The 26,727-nt window shown below is 54.4% G+C and overlaps 1 protein-coding gene across 1 annotated transcript in view; it reads left to right on the top strand.

The window, feature by feature from the left end:
• Positions 1-25,519, top strand: part of DGAT2 (diacylglycerol O-acyltransferase 2) — a 31,658-nt gene extending 6,139 nt beyond the window's left edge. Inside the window, exons 2-8 of the mRNA XM_032358465.1 lie at positions 8,872-9,000; positions 14,303-14,410; positions 14,840-14,910; positions 21,255-21,459; positions 22,072-22,246; positions 22,645-22,847; positions 24,360-25,519. Of these exons, the coding sequence (XP_032214356.1) occupies positions 8,872-9,000; positions 14,303-14,410; positions 14,840-14,910; positions 21,255-21,459; positions 22,072-22,246; positions 22,645-22,847; positions 24,360-24,514 (1,046 nt within the window). The 3' untranslated portion in view covers positions 24,515-25,519. The remainder of the gene's footprint in view (positions 1-8,871; positions 9,001-14,302; positions 14,411-14,839; positions 14,911-21,254; positions 21,460-22,071; positions 22,247-22,644; positions 22,848-24,359) is intronic.
• The last annotated feature ends 1,208 nt before the right edge of the window (positions 25,520-26,727 follow it).

Raw genomic sequence — 26,727 nt, 5'->3', positions numbered from 1 at the left:
CTGAGCCCCCCAGAGTCCTGATGGCCATGCCAGGAGCTTCCCAGCCAGCACGCCCACCACTCCTGTGTGTCGGCTTCCCCTTTGGGCCAGACGTCCTAAATGGCCCCACTTTAAGGACACCTACCCCTCAAGGGGGAGACTATTAGTCTTCCCAGGAAAGAATTCATGAGGGCGCTGGTACCAGTTACCAGGTGAATGGCCGGCTTGTTGCTAAGGCGTCCAGAGGCACCATCTGAAGCTGGGGAAGGGAACGTGAGGGGTGGGCAGCAGTGTTCTCGGCCCCTGGGTTGGACCCCAGGACTCCTTGGCCTGACATTCCCAGTCCTTCGTGGCTCCCTATCCACTTTCCCAACTAGACTCATCTGCTTACACAGTGGCTATGCTCCAACCTGGCTGAACTCCTTGCCATTAATTCCTCCAACGTGTGCTCTCTCTTCCTTCGAGGCATTTGCAAATGCCATTTGCAGGACTCCAGCACCTGGGTTCATGCCCTTCCCCATCCCTCCCGCCAGCCTGGCCGCCCTTTACTCATCATTTGCACCTCACCTGTCCCATTACTTCCTCCAGGAAGGCATCTGTGAGAATATCCTCCAGATCCAATTGGGGGCCTCCCCAGATTCCCCGGCCCCAACTTATCCTCTGGGCCTAATGGTTCACAGCCTTGTCTCCCCAGCCATAGCTGGGAGGTGTTGCCCAGAGGCAGAGCTCAGCCTCCAACGGGTGCCCAAGACGCAGAGGAGAAGCGGGGTTGAGGAGCTCTCACCCTCGGGCTGCCGCACCTGCACCTGACGTGGAAAGGGTACTTAGAGAGCACTTGTTGAATGAATGGTAATGTTTGGGCTCCATCCTTCTCTCCCTCACTCTGGAGCCTTCCACCGTTGCCCTTGCCTTTAAACCCAGCCTGTCCAGATGGAGGAGACCCGTCCCTCCTGATGTCCCAGAGAGCTCCATTTGACCCTCTGCTGTGGCCCAGGTCAGTCAGCTGTGGACGGGTTCCTCTTTCTTTGGGGTCTGGACCCTGTCTATTCTGTGCAGTCCCGCCAGCACCCAGTCATTTGGGAAACACTTGACTGAGCACCTGCTCTGTGCCTGATCCCCTGCTGGGCACAGGGACCCAGATGAACAAGATGTGGTCCCTGCAAACAAGTGTGCACTCTTTCCTCTGATGAGAAGTTTGGCTTCCCCAAGGAAGGGCCAGCCAGGGAAGTTGAGGAAAGACTCTGAGGGGTCACTGCTCAGTGCCTGGCAGGTGTCCACCAAGTATGAGCCAAACAACTGAGCAGATTAGACCTGAAGGTGACAGGACTCTAGCTGGGGATGGACTGCAGGGGGGCCAAGAGTGTGGAGAGTCTGCCTGGAAGCAAGGAGTATCTGGCTAAGCAGGTGGTGAGGTGCTTTGTGTGCAAGGTTTCCGGGAGCCCAGGCACGGACTGGGACTCAAATCCAGAAGCACGTCCCCCCAGAGCCTAGACTGGCCTTCCCATCACCAAGTGTGTGATTCCTGCTGGAAGGTGCTTATGGAGGGCCATAGAGGAGAGCTGGCACCTGGCCTTGAAGTAGTAGCACCTGTTAGGCACTTGGCTTTGCTTCTTGGCCCAAACCTGGGGCCAGAAGGGTCTGCCAGGGTCAGTATGTCCATCCCTCTGCCTTGTATCCAGGGCTTGTACCCAGCCCTTTGGAGTAGTTTGAGGTGACTTCTTCACTGTCCACTTGGCAGCTGATGTCTGAGGGCAGAGCTTAGATCCAGGTGGGCCCAGGTGGGACACCTTTGAGGCTAAGGACATGAGCAAGCTGCCTTCCTTCCTCCAGAAGTCCCTGGGGGCTCTTCACATCTTTGTGACATGCATTGTTTAGATTCGTCACAGCAATCCTAGATCATAACTAAGGAGGACACTGAGTCTCTGGCCAGGAAGTGGCTCTCAGGGTCTCACAGCTGGCCAGAGTCAGAGCCGGGGTTTGAATCCCAGGCGTGCTGATGCCAACGCCTCTGCTTTGAGGTGGGGCCAGGCTTGGCACAACCATTAGGCAGGAGCGGAAACCAAGGCTCACTTGATAATTACCTAGCATTCACGCAGCTCTTGACTTTTTATGAAGCTCTTCCCCACACACCATCTCATTTAAGTCTCACAAGAATCTGTCAGGGTGGGTGTCGGCTCCACGGCACAGATGAGGAAACTGAGGCTCGCACAGGAAGTGGCTCACCACGGCTACACTGCCTGCTGGTTAGGGGCCAGGGTTTCCTGACGCCTAGCCTCTTGTCTCCTCTGTACCTTCCCCAGGCTGGCACGCCTGCTACCCCCCGCCCCAGTGCCGGGAGTGAAGGTGGGTGGAGGAAGCAGGGGGCTGTCCCGCAGCCTGACCTGTGGCCGTTCATGTGTGCTGCTGCCTCCTCAGGGAGGTTGGCATTGCTCAGTTCCTCCCCTCCACAGGTCAGAGAATCCTCCTGTCCCCTCTCTAGCTCATCACCCCAAATTATTTTTCTCCCGAGCTCTCATATGGCGTCATGTCGCACATTTACGTGAAGGTGCTTTCTCTCTCCTTGAGCAATATTTAAGCTCCCGAGCAGGTGAGACTTAATCTGCTGTGTTCACTGCTCTTCTCCCCACCCCTACCCCCCGGTGCCCAGTACTGTGTCTGGCACCTCTTAAGTGCCCCAGGCTTCAGGCCTGTCCTCTGTCCCGCCTACCTTCTCCAGGAAGCCACTTTTGGCTCCTCAGGTCCTTTCCAACTTCCCTATTTTCAGCTTCCGTTTTGGTAATTGTGAACCTCCACCCCCGCCCCATTCCTGGGTCCTTAAACCAGCCCTTTCTAACTACCCCTGAGCCTGGTCACAGCACCTGCTTTCCTTCCCTTTGCCTCCCAGATCTTGTCTTCAAGGCCCAGCCGAGGCCTCACTGCCCCCTCAAGGCCTCCCGTGCCAGCACCCTGCTCTGCCCCTCTTCTCACCTCAGGGCGACGGATGTTCTGACAAACATTTTGTCTGCTCACTTCTCCTACCCCCTGGCCACCATGGTCTGTGGTGAAGCAATGGCTAGGAAATGCCAAATGCACTTCACACGCGTGATTCTTTTTTCATTTCATCGTTGGGGGAAGACCCTGTTGGGGGAAGGTTATTCTCATTTTACAGATAAAGACTCCGGGCCTGAGGGAGGCTGGGTGACTTCCCTCAGGTTACAGAGCCCTGTGGGGTCAAAGCAGCCAAGGGGCCTTCCTCAGATTAAGGGGATTGTTGCTCAGACCCTGTCCGTCTCAGGTGTGTGGAAGAGGAAGCCCAGGAAACCCTGGTTTCGTCAGCCTGGGAGTGGCTTCTGTGGTCACTCTGCTATCAGATGTTGGGCAAGAAGGTGTTCTCACAGCCATTCCCATGGCCACCCCAGCCTCAGCCCTGGGACCGGGGGGTGTTTGGGCCCCACTGCTACAGGCAGCTCTGGCTCAGCCCTGTGGCAGCAGTGCAACTTTTCGGAGCTCACGGGTGGGGGACTCGTGTCCCTTGCACAGCCGGTCCGTGGGAGGACGTCCCCGGTAGACTAGGGCTCGGTTTGAGGCTAAGCAGGGGGCCCTCCCTTAGGCAGGGGTGTGTTCCTAAAGTCTGGATATGGACTGGCATGCATAGTGGGGACCAGCCCTCAATAGCTTGGCATCACAGGAATGATGAGGGACGCAGAGCCCAGATTCCAGACTTAAGTCTTAGCTCCCCAGTACCCTGACCTCCAGCGACTGGTTTGACCTCTTTTGGCTTCACTTTACCTCAGTTTCCATCTCTGTGAAATGGAGCTGCCCATCCCTGCCTTGTCTGTCTTCTTGGGGAAGGCTGTGGGACACTGAGCCCCCAGATAGATGGCAGGGGGCCTTCCTTTCAGAGAATAAGAGAACTGCTCTGGGCTTCTCTGACTGCTCCATCCACTCTGCCCTCCACAAATCTAGGAGTACGTGAGCTGTGTAAAGCAACTGGTGAGACAGATGGTGCCTGGGAGTGGCCGCTTGAATGAGCTGTTGGGGACATTTCTTCATAGGACTAGTGAAATGATGCTACAGCCTGTTTTGTCTCCCTCCATGAAAAAAATAAAGAAAAGTAGGTAGTGGGTTCTGTTCCCATCACAGTGGGAAACTCATGCTCAGGGAGGGCGAGAGAGGCTCCCTCACCCCAACCCCAGTCAGGGGCCTTCCTGTCAGGCTGCTCAGTCTGACTCTGACACCTGGCCTTCCACTGCCTCTGTGGCTCAGGGGTCTGTCCATTCATCTGTAGCCCTCTCTGAGCACCTGCTGTCACGGGGCCCTGTGCAGGGCCCTGGGTACATAGATGCTTTGATGTGAGCCCTGGCGCCCAGGAGACACTGGCCGAGGAGGGTGGCTGGTGGGACTGGTGCTGAGAGGGCACGGAGGGTCTCTGGGCTGAGGGAGACTGGGGAGGGTGGCGTGGGAACAGACAAGATGCAGCTGAAGGCTGAGGCTCCCTGCCAGCCCCACCCAACACCGGGGAACGGTTGGGCTCAGTGTGACGATGGTGGCAGTGTGGCGTCTGATGGCAGCACTGACATCCATGTATGCTTCTGCCACAGTCTGAGCAGAGGAGTCAATGACAGCTGGGTGTCAGGGCTGGCTGTGGCCTGTGGGTACCCAGCTGAACCTCACTTCTCATCAGCCGGGGCAACCATATGGGGGCTGTGGCTGGGAGATGAGCCTCTAGGTCTTGTCCCCAGGAGGGCAGACACCAGAGTCCAGCAGTCGAAGAGACTGTAGAGTTCATACCCCCCAACCACATGGTATAGATGGGGGAACCAAAGTCCAGAGAGGCAAAGTGACACGGCCAAGGTCACACAGGTGTCGGTGGCAGAACTGGGACTGAAACCTCAAAGCATGTTGCCACTTCACCTACTCCATGAGATTCCTGCTCCTGGCCTGGCCTGGCCTGGCCTGGCCTGTGAGGGGAAACACTGTCCCCTCTTGCTCCCCCCTACTTTGCTGTGGAGAGAAGAGAAAAGGAACTCGGGGGGACCTGTGGCCTGGGAACAGAATCTAAGTCTGGACGTTGGGCCTGAACTGAATCGGACTCTGGCCAAGTGAATTGACCACCCTCTGGCCGACTGACCTTGACCCTGTCACTTTTTTATCACCATCAAAATGGGAGTGATGGTGCCAAGCTCCCTGACATAGTGATGAACCCGAGTGCCCGTGAAAGTGCTCTGTGGGCCGTGTGGGCAGCACACCTGTCACACAGGTGTGAAAAGAATAAGCGGGCGGGCGGGGATGGTGCTGAGGAACAGCCAAAACAGAGACCCACTCTTCTTCTCACTCAGCAAACCTTCCCTGTGTTTGCTCTGGGCCAGGGCCTGGCAGGCTGCTGGAAACCCAGATGTGGACGAGCCTGGCTCGGTCATGGGGGAATGGATGTGTAATCAGCAGCTAGGGCAACATGAGGGGCTTTGGGACCCAGAGGGGGTCATCTTTTCTCTCCCTTATTTCTCTGTTCTGTGGGCCTCTCCTGACTTTATTCCAGACAAGTTCTCTCCATGCTTCTGACAGTTCTTGGTTTGCACAGACTTTAGAGTTTACAATCCCAGAGAAAGAATGATAACCTCTCTCCAAAGACCTGCCCTTTCTGAGTTTCAAACAATGAGCTGCCTCATCTCATTTTCAGGGTCTCATAAGGTGGGCACAGCAAAGAGGTGTTTCTGGGCAGAGGAGCTGTGATTCAACACCTCTCAGGTCCACATGGGGCTTTCCCAGGGGCTGGGGCTCAGTCTCCCTCACAGGCCAGCTCCAGGGCTGGACTCTGAGGTCAGTCAGGTTCAGATGGTTTGGCCCAGAGGCAGCTTAGTGGGCCAGGCTCGAGGAACATAGAGTCACAGCTTCCCCCGGAATCCCCTCTAGGCAGCCTCTCACTCTGACTCCCACAGAAGCGCCTGTTATGCCTCTGTGGCCTTGGCGTTTCCTATTTTGTTGTAGAGTAGGCTGTGGGTGGTGGTTGGAGTAAGGCAAGGAGAGAACAGTCTGGGCAGCGTAGAAGAGGCCTGGCTCTGGCTGCTTGCCATGGAGCTGGCACAAGTCCCTCAGGCCCCTTCTTTCTGTCTGGTTAATAGAGTGAGGTTTGCTCACCTTCCTGAGCTCTGACTGTATCTGATCCCGAGAGACCACTAATAAGCCTAGCAGATGGATTTGGATTAGGCATTAGCAAGAATGCATCTTTTCAGTGGTTTTGATGGGAGCTATGCCACCGGTGTGGAATTACTGTGTGGTCCCTCCCCAAGCAGGAGACCTCCGTAGGGTGGCTGGGACCAGTCAGCTGGTCCTGACCTGGAACAGGGGCTGCACAGCAAGCCCTTTCCTTAAGCGCCTCAAGCTGCTGGCCTCGGGGTTCTTGTCTGCTGTAGGAATTGGTCACATCAAGCAATGGGTGATGCCCTTCGTCCATTGCCTTTTACTCCCTGCCTAGAAGGTGGAGGTCCTCAGCTCCTCCCCGTCCCTCTTTCCCTGCCCCAGACTGGCCCTCCCTGAGACTTTGCCTGAGGTTCTTTTTAAAATGCAGATTTCTATTTGGTAGATCCAGGCTAGAGCCCCAGATCCTGCATTTCTAAACAGCTCCCAAGTCTGTCTTAGGAGTTTTTGTGGTTTTTTTTTTCTTTTTTTTTTTTTTTCAAGATCTATTTATTTGACGGAGGGAGGGAGGGAACATGCAAAACCAGGGGGAGCGGCAGGTGGAGGAAGAGGGAGAAGCAGGCTCCCCACTGAGCAGAGAGCCCAATGTGGGGCTCTTCAGGTCCCACTTTGAATGGGAAAGTGTGGGAGTACATTCTGTCTTCTCTGCAGCCAGGGCATGCGGTCTACCCTAGCCCCCGAGCAGGGACTTGCCTCCCCTTAGCTGCCATGGCTCTTGCCTCACTTCCTCCAGCACAGCTCAGGAGGCTGAGCCAGCTGGGAAGCCATGACTTGAGCAGGTCGGGCCTGGGATCAGCGGTTCAGACCTGTGCTTGGGCCTCACTTCTCTCCACCACGAACCTCCACAGGCCTTTCCCCACTTCTGGACGGGTTGACTGGGCCCTGAGCATAACACACTTCAGCTCTGCTGTGTCCCATACACAAGAGCCCTTTGTCTTTGGCACCTGCTATGGGGAAAAGGGAGGTACCCTGAGCAGGAAGCAGGAATCCTGGGTTCTAGCCCGGGCTCTGCCTCCAACTGCCTGGGTAAGCCTGGCAAGTCAGTGCCCCTCAGTCACCAGAGGGGCCTGTTGGGCCCTACCAGATGTCCCCAGGGGGCCTCAGGCCCGGCATGGGTTTTGGGAAGGTGTGGAGATGGGAAGGACCTGTGGCAGTAGGATTTTCATCTAGAGAACCAGGGATCGTTATCCCAAAACCTCTACCATGTCTCTGTTCCCAGCCTCATTTGCTTTTGTGAGTTCTCCTACTATCGCCTCCACCCAGTTAGGACTGTGGAGTAGTAGATGCTACCGAGAACCCGTAGGTGCTATGCCCTGGGGGTATGGCAGGGAGCCCTTGTGGTCTTGCCTGGGCTCAAGGTTCTGCTGGCATCAGGCTCTTCTGCTGGATCGTGCCCCGTTCCTCCGATCCACCAGACCAGGTACAGGAGACAGGACTGGTGTGCTGCCTTGAGGTCCAGTGTTATCTGTATGTCTCCTAAAAGTTAACTTTCAGCTGATGCGATTTACGTCCCTTTCTAAACTCTGCTGTGACCTTGTTGCTCTCCAGATTTTGAAGAAATGCAAAGGCTGAAGCATAAGTCCCTAACCCCCTCTCCCAGCAGTAGGCAAGGGTGAAAGGTCATGTGATCCTTGAGGACAACCCTGTGACACAGTCCTTGGGCCCTGCTGAGTGACTGGTGTGAAGCCAGCACCCAGCAGGCACTCATTGAAGATGTGTAGAGCGAAGGGCATGCAGCTGGGGCTCAGTGGGCTTTGGGGGTTGGCAATGGCCCACTTCCTTTTGTCCAGCCCCTGGAGGGAGTGGGCTATGGACTAGGAACCTCACCCATGCTCTTCCCTAGTGCTGCCTCTCCTGCCATCACCAGGCTTTCAGGTCCCCTCCCAGCCACTGGAGTCCAGGACATCATCCTGGGGGCACAGCCAAAGAGCCAATTAAGTAGGCACATTTCAGCCTAACTTCTAGGCTTGGCGGCCGCTTGGTAGCAGACATAATTGCAGCTGTCGCTATGCCAAGCTTCCCAAAGCTCACTGGCCACCAGATGTCTTTGGGGAAGCAAAATCTCCTACCTGATTCCTTTTTGGGCCCCCAGCTCTGGGACCCGAGATGAAGCTGGAAGTGTAAATCCCTCTAAAGGCAGTAATGGTGGTGGTGGGGGGTGGAACTAGAGGGTTCAGTCTGCTGGGAAAGGGGTCCTGGAGATGAGAGGGGGCAGGGACTGGGGCACTCAGAGTACACTTGGAGAAAAAAAAAAAAAAAACATTGCAAATTGGATATTGAACCTCTGTCCTTGGCCTCCCAGGCACAGGTAGCATAGATTAAATATTTGTACTAGATCCAGATAAAGGATAAGGACAGGAGTTGGATTGGGCTGGAGGGGAGAGAAGAGAATTGGCAATTAGGGAGAGCCTCCCCCCGACCCCAGCCCCTTGGGATACTTCATTTGGTCTCCCAAATGACCCCATGAGGGGAACACCATTCCCAACGGGTATACGTAGACACTGGGGCACAGGGAAGGATGTGAACAGAGCAGAATCACAGAGCTCCTGGGGAGCAGGGCCATAATCAGAACCCGCGTCAGTCTGACGTTGTGACCCGGCTCCCTTCACGTCTAGGGAGTTGTCCAGGAAGGTGTCCGTGGAGGCGAGTTGGTGTTGGGGGCTCTGTGTCTGGAGGGAAGGGTGGCAACAGGCGGGCCTCTCCCCTCTGCTGCAGGCACTGGCTCCAGCATCCTCTCCGCCCTCCAGGACCTCTTCTCCATCACTTGGCTCAACAGATCCAAGGTGGAAAAGCAGCTGCAGGTCATCTCGGTGCTACAATGGGTCCTGTCCTTCCTCGTGCTTGGTAAGCTGGGGCTTAGAGGGTGAGGGCAGGCAGCGTTCTCCCCAGCAGAGCTGAGAGCTGGAGCTCTACTCTGCAGGGGTGACAGGGGAGAGCACCCTCCCCCTTATCACCTTTCGGGTGCCCGATCAAGTGCTCTGGCCCTGGGCATGCATGAGGACTTGGCACTGCAGTGGGAGGTGTGGTACCCTTCCCATTTTATGGAGAGGAGACCCAACTCTCACTTGAGGTAAGTAACTTGTCCCAAGTCACACAGATTTGAATCCAGGTCTGTAGAGTCCCCAAAGGCTGTGCTTCTCCCACATGCTACCCTGCCTGCCAACAACCATTTCCCAGCAGGCATGTTGCTTTGCCTTAGTGTGCTGTGGTGCTGGCTTGAGTCCTGAGCCTACACAGACAAGCTCTGTGACCTGGAACTCTCTGGAAGTTCATTTCCTCATTTCAGCTGGGACGAAAACACTGCCTTCTTCACAGCACCTTTGTGGAACTTGAAGATGAGGGATGAGAGCTTGCAGCACAGGACCTGGTCACAGTGGGTGCCCATTATAAGGGAGTCGCTGGGGGGACATGCCCTCAGACCCCACTCCCAGCTGCCAGGCCCCAGTGGCTCCTACTGAGCCATTAAAAGCTTCTTCCCTTTCTCTCTCTCACCCCCTCCCCTGCCAGGGCTCTGGCTACTTCTGCAGGGCCGGCTTGGTGCTCTCATTCCCTGCTTGCCCCCTGGACCAGGGTCAGGCCATGACAGATTGTCTGGGAGGAGGATAAGGCCCATTCATGGGCCAGCCCTCACTCTCCTAGCCTCACCTCTTCCCCAGGTCCTCCATGTTCTCAGCACCTTGAGTGGCCTCCTAGCATGTCATAGCAAAGCATCACAGCACTCTTTAGGACGGTCTGGGCTGATGGGAATGGTCAGGAGCTACCCTTTCAGTGCTGAGCCCCCATCCTTCTAGGAGGCATGCGAGCCTCTGAGACCACATTTCCAGGGCACTTCCACGCTGTCCCTGCCTGCCTTTGCAGGGCAGGGGGACAGGACAGGGGTGCTGTTAGTCAAGCCTGCATGGTGCCCCAGGCACCTGATGCGCCTTCCCTTGATTTCTACGTCACAGGTGAGGAAGTGGAAACTCACCGAGTTTCAGTGACTCCCTGAGACTGTGAGGCTCCTTCAGTGGCATAGTTGGGATTTGTGGGGAAGCCCAGAGCACTCGCCAGGGAGCCCACCTTACTGGACAGCTCAGTATCAGTTGACCTGGTCTATAACAACCAGTTTTCACTTTTAGGCCCAAGGGTAGGTTTTAGGGAGAGGGCCAGGAACCCCCCAAATGAGGCGAAAAATTATATGTGTGAGTATGTGTCCCTTTTTCTGGGGAGAGGGGCAATTACCATCCTCACATTCTTAAAGAGATCTCTGGCCTCAATGAGATAAACACTGGTCTGGTGAACGGAGCAAATTAAACTGGTTCCTTTAGAACTTAGACCTCCACCCTGGCCTACATTTGGCTACTTCTTAGGATCCTGGAGTAGAGAGCCCAGAGGAGCCGAGCCTTGTCCAGCATGAGAAGAAAGTAGTAGGACCAGGACAAGACCCCATGGACCACAGCCTTCCAGACACCTGTACAGTCTGCTGCACCCGCTCCATTGGCCCCCATATGCACCAAGAAGCTGCCACCATCCCTGTCTTAGCTTGGCCGCCGGAGAGCTGAGCCACAGCCAGAACCCCAGCCCGTGCAGTCTGCAACAAGGACTGGCCTCAAGGTGTAGGTCAGCAATCGATCAAGTCCGACATGGCCCAGAAACCAGCCCAGCGTCTTCCCCACACCCTTGTGTAGGTGGGAGCCAAGCCTGCTCCAACGGGCAGGTGTGCAGAGCTACTGCTAATTATTGCCCTGAGTCGCCCCAGCCGCTCCTTCCTGCTGCCACCCAGATCTGCTGGCAGTGGCCCTCCTGCTGTTGCAAAGGCTGCCACGGCCTCACCGGCCTACCTCCAAACAGACAGATGCTACCACTTTTGTGCAGTGGACCTCTCTGGCGTCCTGGTAAAGGCTATAGACCTTCCTCAGGGTTTTCAGACGTGTACTAACTACAAAGCACACTGGGCTTTAGAGAAAACCAGTGATACTGAAGTGTAGTTATATACCTGCATTTAAGAAGTCAAATTAGGCATAAAATAACACGTGTGCTTCTTTATTATTACATGAAATAAAAAGATCTAGCGGCGGATGAAATCATTGCTCTAATTCTTACTCATTTCAGAGAATAAATGACTTTAAGATCTCTGCCGCAGCTCTAAATGTGGTATGAAAACACCTTTGCTTTCTCCCAGTGTCCCCTTTGGCAGGTCGGCTGCCAACACAGCTGTGGTCTGTTACATGGGTAAACAGAAGCAATACTCTATTTCCCCAAGAGAGGGGTAAAAATTAAGGTGTCATTTTGCTCCCCATCCCAGTGTGGGGGTCTCCAGATGAAACGCTTGGCTGTGTGTTCTGTTCTCTTTCACATCATGCCATGTAAACTTCTCAGTGCCCTGTGAGGACACAGAGGTTCCAGAAGGGGCTGCAGCCCGTGAGGGGCAGGGCTGAGGCTTCCTGGCAGAGCCCATCATGCTGCCTCCCTGCCCCGAGCCTCCACGGGCTGCCTGTCTCACAGGCCTTGGTGACCAGAGTTTTGAATCCCCAGTTTCACCAAGGCATGCGGAGGTGATACTGTTGAAAGTGGCCCTAGGCCTTCCGTGCAGGGAGCCCACAGGGTCTTTAAGTGTGGTTGTTGACCCTTCCTGGGGCCTGCTGTGGGGGTGCCAGCTGTAGCCCCGTGGCCCAAGACGGGGAAGCAGGGAGCCCCTTGTTCAGAGGACTGGGATCAGGCTCGGAGAAAGGAGGCCGTTTGGTGGGTTCAGCTCATTTTTTGCTCAATAAAACTTTCCTGGGTCTGGGCACGTGCTGTGAGGGAGGGGCTGTGGACACACAGGGTCAAGCGGGGAGCAGGTCACCCAGGCTGTGAAAGTCCAGAACTGGAATACAGGCTCTGGACTCACAGTGGCTTCTCTCTTCCTCCTTCTGGGCTGCCTTAGCACACGCAAGGTAGGGATTCCCACTTTCCCAGAGAGCCCAGACTTCGAGGCAGTGGGGCCTGCAGCTCAGCCCTTGTTGTTCCCTGTGCGCCTTAGGAGAGCTGGGGTTCTGATGGCAGCTAGATTTCCAGGCTCCTTGAACACTCAACTGAACATCATGGTGCACCCCGGAATCCAGCTTGGATACCTGTGGCCTCTAGGGGGCTGGAATGGGCCTTTCCCCAGTCCTGAGAAAGGGGGTCAGAGGCAAACTGCTCAACAGTGTGAGCGACTTTGTAAGTGGCCTTAACTTAGACATAGCCATTCACCAAGCTGCCCCAGTTGGGCTTTTTTTTTTTTTTAAAGACTTTATTTATTTGACAGAGAGAGATCACAGGTAGGTAGAGAGGCTGGCAGAGAGAGAGAGAGAGGGAAGCAGGCTCCCCGCCGAGCAGAGAGCCCGATGTGGGACTGGATCCCAGGACCCTGAGATCACGACCTGAGCCGAAGGCAGCAGCCCAACCCACTGAGCCACCCAGGCGCCCCCCCCCCCCAGTTGGCCTTTAACGGGGTTTTGTAGGCTGCAAATGCTTCCCTTGAGACCCCCCCCCCCCCCGCCACTTCCCTGTCTGTGATGTCACACTCCTAAGCTGCTCCTGAAAAGCTGGATGTGCCTTGTCACTCTGTGTTCCTGTCCCTCCCGAGATAGTTGTACTATGTTTAGCTACCTTGGGAGAGGTTAGTTCGGGAGGAGAACATGATTGTATTATGGACGACAAGGGAGCACCATTTTCCTGCTCTAAGGCTCAGGGAGAGTCCCTCTGGCCCTCCACCCTCCCTCAGGAAACCAGAAGAGGCTCAGCATAGCAGGAAGATGACAGAGCATGGGGTCCAGAGCCGGATAACCCCAAAGACCTGTTACCAGCAGGGCCCAGCAGACAGCAAGCGTTGACTCCCTCCCTGAACGGTGGAGAAGGTGCTGGGTGGGAGCCATGCTCCTACCAATGTGAGCGCCCGCTGCCCCAGCCCTGTGCTATGTGCCATGAGGCAAAGAAGATGGCCCCCCCTCCCCTAGAGTGGAGAATTCAGGGGTGAGAGATCCGTGTGGGAGGGCAGTGTGATCCTGGAGAATGTTTCTTGGGGAGATCTGCTCTGAGCTGGACCTGGTATGCTGGGTAAAAATGGGAAGGAGAGAGGCCCTGATGAGGACTTTTGGGGGCTAGCCGTGAGGTAAGCCGGCTCTGGCGCAGACTTTTCTTCCTTGCTGCCCCAGGTTTTTCAGCGTTAGGGCCCGAAGACCCAGAAAGGAGTGACCACACGGAAGCTGGGGTCTTCTGAGGGGCTTGCTGGGGTTTTTGCGGGGGGGCCTGATGGGCTCTGGGCTTTGGCCTGGGCCTGCCTGCGGCATTCTTATGTGGGAAGGGGCCAGCCCTCCTCCCAGGGCAGGAAGCTACCTGTTAGGTCCCTCTGGTGGCAGTCTGGGCCTTCTCATTTTTGGTGAACTTCTAAAGCCTGGTGCAGATTATGGGTTGACTGGTCCAACCCAAGTCTGCCGAGACACCAGGGTGGCTCAGTCAGTTAAACTGAGTGCCTTCTGCTCAGATCATGATCCTAGAGTCCTAGGATTGAGTCCCACATCCTGCTGCTTGCTCAGCAGGGAGCCTGCTTCTCTCTCTGCCTACTGCTCCCCCTACTTGTGCTCTTTTTCTGTCTCTCTCTCTCCCCCACCTCTGACAAATAAAATAAAATCTTTATGACTCCTGGCTCTGCCACTGCTGATTGACCTTGGGCATGTTACCTCCTCCTGGAGCCTCAGTATTCTCATCTCCAAAATGGGATAAAGTCCCCCTACCTTACACTTGAGGGGGTGGCTCAGCCCAAGTCCCGAGATGCAGAGACACTCAGCAGGTCCCTCCCCAAGGCCACAGTAATTGGGGCAGGCCCTGGGGTGGGGAGAACGTGCAAGGAGGGGCCAGAAAGAGTAGATCTAAGGACGGCTTTCCCAGTGCTACTGCCCACCCCACACAGAGCGCACGAGCTCCTCAAAGCTGGGAATGCCCATCAGAATCGAGGAGGTGAGGTTCTTGTTCCCGTGAGCCTCATCCTCCCCAGGCTGCAGCTGTAGGCCTCCCCTGCCCACGGCTGGGGCCGTGCCGAAGCCATGTCCCTTGGTGAGCCTCACCCAATGGGAGACCGAGCAACCCCACCTACCCCTCCCAGGGAGGACAGGGCCTGACCCAAGGCCCTCGGTTTCCCCACCAGGAGTGGCCTGCAGCGCCATCCTCATGTACACATTCTGCACCGACTGCTGGCTCATCGCCGTGCTCTACTTCACCTGGCTGGCATTTGACTGGAACACGCCCAAGAAAGGTAGGCACACGACCGCCTTGCCCTGGGAACTCCCCCGCTCCTCGCAATGCAGCTGAAGTTCCCCAGCGTGGGGGCTGCCCCTTTTTATTCAGCACCTGCTCTGTGAGAAGTAGGGAGCTAGGCCAAGCTGTGGTTTCGGGGTGGGGGGCGGTGGAAAGCCCCTCGGAGGGCACAGTCCTGGTCCTTAGAGGAGCTCAGAGGAGCTCACAGTGCCCTCCCAGGGGCTCACACTCAGTCAAGGGTTTGCCTGCCTGGAGGGGACAAAGGTGGGACAGGGCCCAGTGGGAAGCGGTGAGGGGAGAAGATGCTCCGCAGGGTGACAGTCCCCTAATTCAGGGTCCCACGCTGACTCCATCTTCTTTGCCTTACTTGAGTGTCCCCTGCCCCTATTCCCGCTCCTTCCCAATACTGTGTTTTGTTCTCTGGAAGGTGGCAGAAGGTCACAGTGGGTCCGAAACTGGGCTGTGTGGCGCTACTTTCGAGACTACTTTCCCATCCAGGTAAAAGCTCGTGGGTGCTAACCTGGGAGGGTGGGACAGGCCGGGAATCTGAGTGAGAGCTTTATCTCACCATCTGCGGTTACCCTGTGCAGAGTTCAACCCCGCGACCCCTTCCACTGTGACTCTCTGTTCATGTTCTACTCCTCCTTATGCAGGATTTGAGGTGATATAGGGTACATTCGGTGTCATGCCAGGTAAAAACCAAAATCAAGACCTGAAGGAAAAGCTGCTAGTGGTTTAGCTGTCAGGGTCAACAGAGTTGCAGTAGTTGAGTTTGCTTCCTGGTTGCCGAGGCAAAAAGGGAAACATGATGGTTGTTGGTTTTTCTTTTGGGCAAGAACAAAGCATGCTAGTTTCTCAGGGAAACAAGACTTGTTCTAGCATTTGGAGCTAAAAGAGGTTTCCGACACTGAGATCCTTAGTGATATAAGGAGCATGTTACAATAGCAGATATTATGCTTATCTGCCTTTCAGTGAATATTAAAGATATAAGTGAAAAGGGCAGCAATTTACCAAGGGCAATAGCAAAGTAGTTCCAAGTTCATCTGACCTGAACCACGGATACGACTTCAAGCCGTAGGTGTGAGGGGCTTTTTCTTCCTTCTGAAGCTCTGATAGAATATTGCTTCTCTCAGCCAGCTGTGGGCTGCCCGCTGGGGCTCCTGACCAGGGAATTAGGGCCCACGAAATTAGATGTGCCATGAAAGACAAGTGCGCAGGGAATTAGGGCCCAGGAAATCAGATGTGCCATGAAAGACAAGTGCGCAGGGAAGGCTTCTGGAGGACGTGCTCCTAGAACTCCATCTTCAAGATGAGTAGCACTAAAGGGGCATGCAAAAGAGGAACACTAAGGCACCTGAGTTTGAGAAGAAGCCTGTGGTGCGGGGGGATGTTGAGGAGGTAGATTGGGGAAGGAGGATTTCCATTTATCTGGAGCCTTCTAGAAACCCACACCTTTCCTCAAGGAGTTCCCACTAAACCTCGCAGTATCCTGTGAAGCAGGTATTCATTGTATCCCTTTTTCACAGAAGAAAAACTGAAGGTCAGAGAGGAGTAAAGCTGAAGGAGGCTAGTAGTATTTTGAGCTGAAATTCCACTTGGCTGCCTTGCCTCAGAATTCTGGATCCTTCCCCCCACAGCATGCTGCCTCCCTATGCAGCATGAGCTGTAGGAAACGAGCTCCGGGACTCTAGCTTCCCTCAGGTTTGGAGGAAGCACCCAGTATGACCCTGAGTGAAGCCCCATCCCTTCCAGCCTGCAGTCTCCCCATCTGAAGCAAGTTTAGACTAAGCTCTGGGTTTCCTTCCTGCGGCACCACTATTGGCTGCTCTGGGACCCCCGTGCTGGTCTTCTAAGGACCTGTCTTCTCTGGGACCAGCATCCAGGTCCTGACAAGATAAGTGGTGGTTTAGTCGGGACTTTTTCTCATCTTTTTATTGACCCCCTTCCAGAGGTCTACAAGCCAGGCTGGCAAGGCAGAGGCTGTGTGGGCAGTGCTGGGGGTTTGTGGCTAACTCTGGCAGGATCCCCAAGGTTTTTCCTGCAGGGGAAAGACCTGTCTGGCCAGCTCACCGAGCACCACAGCACTGGCACACCCTACCTGCTGAGGGTGACCCAGAAGAAGGCAGTGGGGTCTGAAGAGCCAAGACGGCATGTGTGAGAGGGAATGTGAGCACGGGGCAGGGTGGTGTATGTTTGCTGCTGTGAGTCAGCGACTGAAACATCCTGGCGTGCTGCCCATAGGAGGTGGCCAGGTAACCCTACATTCCTCCACTGCTCTCAGTTTTGGGAGGAAGCTCCCTCTGCTCACCACAGCCTGAGCCAGTTTTCCCAGGATCCTTGGGGTCAGGATGCCTGCTCTTCCCTCTTCCTGACCCCATCTCTCTGGCTGCAAGGAATTTAAGGCTGCTGTTGCTGGGACAGTGCTACATCATCAGACCTGACCCTGTCATTCTGAAAGTGAGGAGACTCAGTCCCAAAGATGGGCACAGTCTGGTCCAGGTTGCATGACAAGTCCATTCCACCATTAGTACTGGAATCCCAGCCCCAGGCTCTTTCCCAATGAATTCCTGCTGCCTGTCTCTCTGGGAGAGATTCCATCCCAGATTTCCTCATTGGATTGAGCCCCACTTCCTGGGTCTCCCTCTTATCTGCTTTGTAGTTAGAGAGCTGGGTTGGGTTCCTGCTCTGTTGCTCTATTCTCTGACCAGAGGTTACTGGGCTCTGTGCTAGGCACAGGGACATGGAAGGGTCAGCCCTGGGCCCCCTCACGTAGGCTCACCATCTAGCTAATTCTGCTAGACTTTGTCACTTTCTGCTCAAAGGACCACAGACATGCTTTCTCAAGCTCAGTGAGCCTCAGTAGCCTTACTTGCAAAATGGAGCTGTTCATACTGTTAAGGAGTAGTAAATTATGGGTGGAGATGAGGGCTTGTGGACTCTCTTCTCTCTGCTGGGACCCTTACTTCAGGGATCAGGCCACAATGATCTGAGCAGCCTGCTCCTCTGGAAGATTCCTTGAGTCCAATAACCCCACTCACCACCCAAAATGGGACAACCCAATGACCGTTGGCCAGAGCTGGGATAAGCAGGTGCCCTTCCTCACTGACGTCCACATTTCTAAAAGAACCAAAACAAAACCCTGTGTCCCTTTTTGCCCCTCTATTCCAAGAAGTCAGCTGGGAACTGGAGCCACAGGACACATGTGGGTTGGCCCTGGGAGGGCCCCTGGGTACCAGGACCCAAGCCAGCCTGGGCTTAAGGCCAGCCAGGGCCTGGAGCCTTGGCCTGGGCTTCTCTTGCCCACAGGTGAGCTTGGCCAAGCCTCTGATCCTCAGGGCCTCAGGCTACTCTTCGGTACAGGGAGTGTTGGGCCTTGGTGACCTGATGTCTGAGCTGACGCTTTGGGGTGTTCTTTGTGGCCTCCCGGCCCTCCCCCTTCTCTTAGCCTCTTGCCAGGGGTTATGTAATGATCTCTAGCTATAGCCATCCACCCACCTATCCCCTGCTTGCTCCTTTGTATAGTTCTCTGATGCCAGAGCCACTCAGCGAGCCCCGAGAGCATCCCTCCTCCTAGCACAGGAGGGCTCATGTGTTAGCAGCTGCCACCGGGATCACCAGCTCCCTGAAAAGGAGAGCCAATGCCTGGGTCACCTATCCCTCACCTATCCCTGAGTTACAGGCAGGATTTCTAGACAGGAGACTAGGAAAGGCTGAGCTTAGAGTGATCTCTCTGTCCATCTGCTTCATTTCCTCCATGTCCTACTGAAGCCCAGAGAGGAGGGACTTTCCCGAGGTCCCAAAGCAAGTCAGTAGCGGGGCTGGTATTGGAACCAAAGCTATCTGCTTCGGGACCCATGTTCTCCTTTCTCTCTTCCTCTGCTATTTGTCCTGTGGTATGAGCTTAAGCAAATTTCTGCTCCTCTCTGATTCTGAATTTCTTCTGTTTGGTGCCGGGGTAGGACAAGCTTATCTGAGTACCTTTCCTGCCCTTGGGAGGCAGGGTGGGAAGAATGACTTGCCGGGAGTGTGCTCCAGACTCATGTTAGCCACGGGGCCTGGCCTGGGCTCCTTGCTGGGCTGAGACTTTGCCACGGGAAACAGGGGACATGAGAGCAAGCATGTCAACAGAGACTTCATCAACAGTGCCTTCCTTCTCCCTACAGAATGGACACTCTGTCCAGCCCTGGTGGCAGGGCAGTATGGCTTGAAGACAGATCAAAGCTGTATCAGCCTGCTTTCTTCTGGGGACAGCCCCAAGGGCCATTACCCTGCAGTGTGTCCCAAGGCAGCTCACAAAAGTCCCACCAGACAGATGTGTGGGGTGGGGGGTGGGAGTGAAAAAGGCAGCTGTGGGGCACCTGAGTGGCTCATTGGTTGGGCATCCCACTCTTGATTTCGGCTCAGGTCTGATTGCAGGGTCATGAGATAGAGTCCCCCATAGGGCTTGGAGCCTACACGAGATTCTCTCACTTTCTCTGCCTCTCCCCACCCTGCTCACTTGCACATTCTCTCTTAAAAAAAAAAAAACAAAAAACTGCAAAGAAAAGAAAAAGAGCCAGCTGACCTTGCACCCGGTAACATATATTCATCCCAGTGACTTAGAGAAAAGCCCACTGGGTGACTCTATCTAGAGAGGGAAGAGGATGGGCAGCTCCTTTCTCTAAACCTTTCTCTACCTTGCAATCAAAGCAACAGCCTAGACCAGGGCTCTCCCGGTACGTTTTGCACTTGGGACTCCCAGACCCAGCCTTCAGTTCCAGAGAGGTAACAAGGGCACTGTTGGCTGCCTCCACTCTTCCCTTGACACAATCCTACTGTGCGGAAGCCAGCTCCAGGTTCCAGCTTTACTGCAAGCTAGCATGGTGGGCACACCTGCTCTTCAGGAGGCGAACTTTCAGAACAATCTCCTTGCCACGCTCATCTAAAGCCGGGCCCACTTTTAGAACCCCCCTCTCTGCCCTCTCCCCAGTAATCGTGGCTTACACTACTGCCTTTTATGTAGTGGGCAGCAAAGCACGAGCTGGGTTTTGAGCAGCTTTAAGGTGCTTGCCAAAGACAAGGTGAGGGAAGGAGTACCGAGGGTCTGAGCAGCAGGGGGTGGGAACTCAGGGGGTCTTGCTCCCACACGTCCCTGCAGTCATAGCCCTGGGAATGGTGTCGGCCACCATCTGCTCCATCCCCCTCTGCCCTCTGTCACCTGAAGCTTCAGATTTCCATTTCCTGGGGCCAGCCACTAGCACCCCTGCCCCAAATTGAGCACCAGGTCCTTTCCCTAGCCTGGGGTTCCCAAACTGGGAGTCATGGAAAACCCAGGCTGTTGACATTCCAGCAGTGGCTAGCGGCTCTGCCTCCAGCTGACACGCGTGCAAAGACACAGGCACTTTCCAGCACAGGAAGGAAGTCGGGGTGTTATCGACAGCACCCCCTAGAGGCAGCGCAGCCCACAGGACTAAAATGTTCACATGCCTGACCCCAGGAGTTGTGATTTCTAGAAGTGTGTCAAACAATCAGATATGCAGACGACAATAAGGTATTTGTGGAAGCGTTATTTCTGAAGGGAATTTTGGAAGGTTTTTAAAGATCCATCCGGTGGAGTTTGATTAAAATTCTAGTGCATGCAACATAGCTATGCAACAGGATAATGAAGCCAAGCGAGACGTGGCTGGTGGATTGTGATAGGAAAAATAGTCATGATAGGGTTGGTAGAAAATTATGTAAAAATGAGGGGTGCCTGGGTGGCTCAGTCAGTTAAGTGTCTGCCTTCAGGTCATGGTCCTGGGGAGCTGGGATTGAGCCTCATGTCAGGCTCCCTGCTCAGTGGGGAGTCTGCTGCTCCCTCTCCCTCTGCTGCTCCCTCTGCTCATGTTTGCTCTATCTCTGTCAAATAAATAAATATTTTTTAAAAAGAAAATCATGTAAAAATGATAGCAACCAATGTGCCCTTAATTTTGTGGTTTTTAAAAAAAGAGCACGTGTATATTTGAGTAACCAAAGAACTCACCACATCAGAGTGGTTTATAAGGATGGAGATAGGACAGGCCCTCTGGATTATTTTTTTACTTTTTCCTGTATTTTTAAAAATACTCCTTAATTATTCACTATTTTTCTAATCAGAAAAGAAGTGATGTTTCTGAAAAAATAAACCTTGCTCTCCAGCGCTCTTAGCACCATCTAGCCCCACCATGTCCCAGGCAATGCTGGGCAGGAGCAACTTTATACCAGAGTCTAGGGCAACTTTATACCACTCCCACCCCCGCCAAACCACCAACCCCAGGACAGGGAGCAGCCCCAGGAGAAAGCCAATCATTCTTTAGAGCATCCCGGGACAGCTTTGTTGATAGTACCGCAGGTCAGCTGCCTGGCTGGCCCCCTGCCCCTGCTAGGGCTGGCACAGGCATGTGGCTTGCCCTTGTCCTTCCTAAATAGAGCACGAGCCGAGCCTGGCTGCCTGGAAGGAAGTTTCCATTCAGACCCGCTGCAATGTCTCTTCTCTGGCCAAACTAAGGGACGTGGACTTTACCTTGACAAAAACTGGACCCCCCTCTTTATCTGAGAGCGGCAGGGTTTGGATGAGGAGAATGGGCCCAGGAGGAGGGTGGGCAGGAGGCTAGCAGGGCACAGGTGAGAGGACCTGTTGTTTCTGGCTGGAGAGGTGAGGGAATGAGAGGGCAAGTTTCTCACTCCCTTCCCAGGGACTCACCGTCTCAGTGGCAGTTGCCACGAGTCTCAGGCGTGCAGAGTCACATGGGGTGTGCAGCACACCGGGTCCTTACCCCATCTTCTGGGCTCATCCCAGCACCTATCTCCCAGCATTTCCTCTGACCTGAGCTTTTTCCCTGCAGCTGGTGAAGACGCACAACTTGCTGACCACCAGGAACTACATCTTCGGGTACCACCCGCACGGCATCATGGGCCTGGGTGCATTCTGTAACTTCAGCACCGAGGCCACAGAAGTGAGCAAGAAGTTCCCCGGCATAAGGCCCTACCTGGCCACGCTGGCCGGCAACTTCCGGATGCCTGTGCTGAGGGAATACCTAATGTCTGGAGGTGAGGGGCCTCCTCTGCCTTCCCCTGCCAGGCTCTGCTGTCCAGACCTGAGCCTCTACACTGAGTGAAGGGATAGAGGGAGCAGGAGGCCAATACACCATGTCCCAGTGACTGGTTGTGTGTGGAGAGACATAGAGGGCCCCAAGCATGGTGGACCAGGTCTGAGCAGGATAGCTGTCCATACAGTCTTCAGGATTTAGCTTGAATAACAAAGTCCCTAGGAAGCCTTCTCCGCCCCCAGCCCTGGTGCTGCCCTTTGTACAACCACGTTGCTGCCGATGGTGCTGTCCTTATCCACCTGCTGTGACCCCTGCCACCCTAACTCCCCAGTATCCCCCAGCACCTTGCAGGAGCCTGGCAGAGTTAGGACCTCAAAGAATGTTTGCCCAAATGAACGAGTTCCCTAAACAACCACGTATCATTATCCCCATTTTACAGATAAACAAGTCAAGGCTCAGAGAAAGAAATAGCTCAGGCAGGGTTGTATAACTTCTAGGGGCTGGCTCAGGTCTGGAGCCCAAGTCCAGGGCTCGTTCTGTTCATGCCTGGCTATAAGCAGGGGGTAGGGAGTGCACTTGTGGGCAGCCCTGACTCTCTCCTTCTCCCCGCCAGGCATCTGTCCTGTCAACAGGGACACCATAGACTACTTGCTTTCAAAGAATGGGAGTGGCAATGCCATCATCATCGTGGTGGGGGGCGCAGCCGAGTCCCTGAGCTCCATGCCTGGCAAGAATGCGGTCACCCTGCGCAATCGCAAGGGCTTTGTAAAACTGGCCCTACGCCACGGGTGAGTGCCCCCTTCATATGCACACATACACATGCATGCGTGCACAAGCGTGCACTGCACACACGGCCCTCCAAGGCTTTGTTTGGCTCCAGCAGAGCAACTCCTTGGCTCCTGGAGGCAAGGCCCAGATCCTAGGAAGCCCTCGATGAGAGTTTGCTGTCCTGTGGAGGGGGGAGGTGGGAGGCCCGAGCTGCAGACCCAAGTTTGCCCAAGCGCAGCCCAAGTGTCTGAGCAGAGCAGAAATTCAGTCTGTGCACCCTGAGCCCTCGCAGATGGGTGGAGAGGGCAGGCTTCTGTGTGGAACTCTGTACCCTCAGGTCAACATGTGTTATACCGCTAGGAGAGCAAGCACAAGGCCCACTGTTAGGGTGTGACAGACCCTGGCTTCTCCCTTCCAGAGCTGACCTTGTTCCCACCTACTCCTTCGGGGAGAATGAAGTCTACAAGCAGGTGATCTTTGAGGAGGGCTCTTGGGGCCGATGGGTCCAGAAGAAGTTCCAGAAGTACATTGGCTTTGCCCCGTGCATCTTCCATGGCCGAGGCCTCTTCTCCTCTGACACATGGGGGCTGGTGCCCTACTCCAAACCCATCACCACCGTTGGTGAGCTTCCCTGCCTGCAGCCCCTGACCTCGGGGCACCCCTCTGCTGGTTTGTGGTGGAGTTAAGATTCACTCCCAGGCTCTGAGGTCCTCTGATGTCCGTGCTGTAAACCTCGTGGATGTGGACCTGTTTGGGCGCTGATGGGAATGGCAAGTGGGGGTGGGGAGTGGGCGGTGGGAAATGAGTTCCATTACCATGAGCCAAGCAGTGCCAGGTGAGAAAACCGGACCCAGCAGTCCGTGTGCACAGAGCCCGCAAGTCTATGAGGGAAGACCGGGAAGACCAGTCTGTTAAGCAAAGACCAAGAGGGTGTGTGTGTGGGGAATGTGCAGGGTGCTCTGGGGGGTTATAGTGGACCCCAGAAAAAAGGTGACTCTTACACCCTAGCTGAAGAGGAATTACCTAGCAAAAGAGAGGAGGAGATATTTGTTGGAAGCATGAGCCCGAGTGGACTTCCCATAGCAAAACTGTGCAGATTTTTGAGGAACAGAAAGAAAAACATCAACGTGAAAGGAGCATAGGCCTCTGAGTAGTATAGCAAGAAAACCAGCTGCACTTGTCCCTCAGCCATGTTGTTCTCTGTGTGTGTGTGTGTGTGTGTGTGTGTGTGTGTGTGTGTGTATGGTTCACAAGCCAGAGATCACACACAAGTGTGTAGGCCACCAGGCGTGGACTTTCAGGCTCAAAGTTCACATAGATACTAGTCAGGTGTTTTGCTTTGTATCTTTACAAAGTCTAACTTCCTGCACCTTGGGTCCCAAACCCAAACTCACTGTCTGCTCTCATTACACACAAATCCTACTCCAGGCCTGATTGCTCTGAGGCAACAAGGACATTTCCACGCGCAGATGTGGCTGGAGAGGGACAGGTCCTGTGGGCAGTGTGAAGGAGTTTACGCTTCCTCTTAAGAAAGGAGATCCTTAAGAATGGACTCCTTTAGAAGGCTTGAGGGTTTGGGGGAGGAGAGGTTCACGACTGCACTTTCAAGTGATTCTTGGGCTGCTGGATAGCCAGTGGGTTACAAGGGTCAAAATGGAAGCCCCCGAAAACACGTGCAGATGCCTCTCTGGCAGCCGTTGGGACCGAGATGGCGACCGCAGGGATGGAAGGAAAGGGCGTGAACTGGGGAGAAATTTCCAAAATGTCTTTGCCAGGGCTTCAGGGTGATTTGGGTGTGGAGATGCAGGAAATCGAGCAATGCATGCATGGATGAATGTTGCTGCCCCTAGGAGGAAGGATTCCTTGGGACAGGTGAGGGAACTGAGGCTCAGAGAGGCAACGTGACTTGCCCAGAGCGGGGCAAGAACAACGCCATTACTTGCTCCCAGAGCCCTCTCAGGAGCTGCCTGTCAAGGGCAGTGGGGACAGCCTGAGCTGGAGCATATTTAGCACAGTTCCCGGCACGTGGCTGGCACTTGGCACGGGGTCACTGCCGTCAGCGTTGCAGGAGGCTCTCAGGGAGGGTGGCCTGAGTGGGCTGACTAACCAGAGGTCTCTGCCCCATCCCCGCAGTGGGTGAGCCCATCACCATCCCCAAGCTGGAGCACCCGACCCAGCAGGACATAGACCTGTACCACACCATGTACATGGAGGCCCTGGTGAACCTCTTCAACAAGCACAAGACCAAGTTCGGCCTCCCAGAGACCGAGGTTCTCGAGGTGAACTGAGCCCACCAGCAGGGGTCAACTCCTGGGAGGAATCAGCTACAAATCCTTTTCTACCAAGTTCTCGAATGCTTTTTTGTTCTGTAAATTTGGAAGCGTCATGGGTGTCTGTGGGTTATTTAAAAGAAATTATAATAATTTTGTTAAACCATTACAAATGTTAGGTCTTTTTTAAGAAGGAAAAAGAATATCTCAAGCTCTTTCACTTCCAGTTTGACCCGCTCTAGGTGGTAGCTAACACATCTGGGTTAACCCTTCTTCCTTTCCCAAAATCACAGAGAAAACTCAGTCCTGGTTGACTGGGAAAGAAGGACAGCCATCTGCGGCTCAGGCCGGTTGGATTATTTGCTTTTTCCCACCGCAGAAGCCACTTGTAATACAAACACCTCTTTTCCAAACTACCTACCCCACACTTAACCGCAGGACTGGTCCTTCTTACCAAGTGGAAGACTTGGAGAGCACAGTTGTCTCCATCTTGAAGAGTGACGTGATGGGCATCTAGAATGTTCCACTTGTGTCCAGCCAGTCTTTTAAATCTGAGGCCTCCAGAGCAAGATTAGGGGGTGACAATGACCCTGTGCCCAAATGCACCATCTCTCTGGGATCATTCAGCCACCGTGTCTGGTTGGAGTGACTGGTCCTCCACAGACAGGGTGCTGACACAAACCCAGATCGACAAGGACTTGGCCTGAATCACATACTTTCCTATGGCCTTGATTTGTTTAACCCATACCCCCCAATGTGGCTGTGAGGAAAGGGTCCCTCTTCCCATTCACAGAGGGGCCTGGCCTTCTGAGCAGCAGATTGGCCTTCAGGTCAGGAGGCCCCTGAACCCAAGCCTCGCATATTTGTGCCTTTCTGAGAGGTTAGGGGCCAGGGAAGAAATCCAGCCCCTCCTCTGCATATTCTGTTTTCTTTTGATGGAGATTATTGTACCGTGTCAGACTTTTGTATTTTCCAAAATGAATAAATAAAAATGAGAGTCCTCGTGAGTTCTTGCTGGGGCCACAACTGCACCTTGCTACCGACACTTAGGGAAACCCTGGCCCCATCGGGGCTGCCTGCCAAGCTTTCCCCCTTGCTCCTTTGGGCTATGTGACCCTATGTGGTATCCGTTATCCAGTGCTGTGTGACAGAATCCTCCAGAATGCAGTAGCTCCAAACAACATTGTGTTCACCACACAGTCTGAGAGTCCATAGCTGAGGTGCAGCTTTGCTGAGCCCTCAACTTCAGGGGCTCTCTCAAGGCCACAGTCAAGGTGTTAACAGGGCTGCCATCATCGTAAGGCTTGACTGGAGGAGGCTCCACTTCCGAGGTCATTCCTGTGGTAGTTTCTAGGGTTCGCTTCCTCACTGGCTATTAACCAGAGGCCACTCTTAGTTGCTAAGTGGACTAGCTCACGACGTGGGAGCGGTCTTCATCAGAGAGAGTAAGGAGGAGAAGCCAGAAAGAATGTGCAAGGTGGAAGTCACATTATTTTATAACTTAACCTCAGATGTGATGTCCTATCCCTTCTGCCATATTCTCTCCATTAGATGCAAAGACTCCATTCCAACTTTCCTACTGCCTAAGTGTCCACCCTTGCCATTCATTCATCCATTTCAAGGACCACTCCTCTGTGTATCCAGTGTTGGGTGCCTCATTGAGCTGGGACCTCAAGCCTAACTTGGGACTTGAAGGGTGACTGGAAGTTTGGCAGGAAGGAAATGAGAGGCAAAGCCAGAGCAACAAGTACCAAGACAGAGAAGACAGCACTGCTGGTTTGAAGGAGGACGTGGTGGTAGATAGGTCTGCAATGGGGCTTGGCTTGGAAGAGCAGGAGAGTGGACTTCTCCAGAGTTTTTAGGTGGGCAGGAGAGCAGGCAACAACAGAAGGCACCCTGGAGGAGCTTCAGGCCCGCAGAACTCCGGCGGAGGGCAGATATTTCCTTTAGGATGGAGGAAAGGCCTGTTTTTTGATGACGGTCTCAGCCCCTTTCCAGCCCCAGTCTGAGGTTAGCCATGATCTTCAGCATCTGGCTCCAGGCTAAGATCTGGCCCTAACCTAGGCCTCCTTACAAAGGTAGGCCCTTATTCTCTGCATGGATTTTGTGAATATTAAGCATCTACTGTGCACTAGGGAACTCCACCATCTCTGAATACCAACAGCAACAATCTGCAGGCCCCCAAATCCCAAAGGAGGACCTCACCTAGGGCAATATGTCTAGCAGCAGCC

The sequence above is a fragment of the Mustela erminea genome, chromosome 9 (genome assembly GCF_009829155.1).
Source record: "Mustela erminea isolate mMusErm1 chromosome 9, mMusErm1.Pri, whole genome shotgun sequence".
Lineage (NCBI taxonomy): Eukaryota > Metazoa > Chordata > Mammalia > Carnivora > Mustelidae > Mustela > Mustela erminea.
This window is presented reverse-complemented; position numbering and strand designations above follow the sequence as displayed.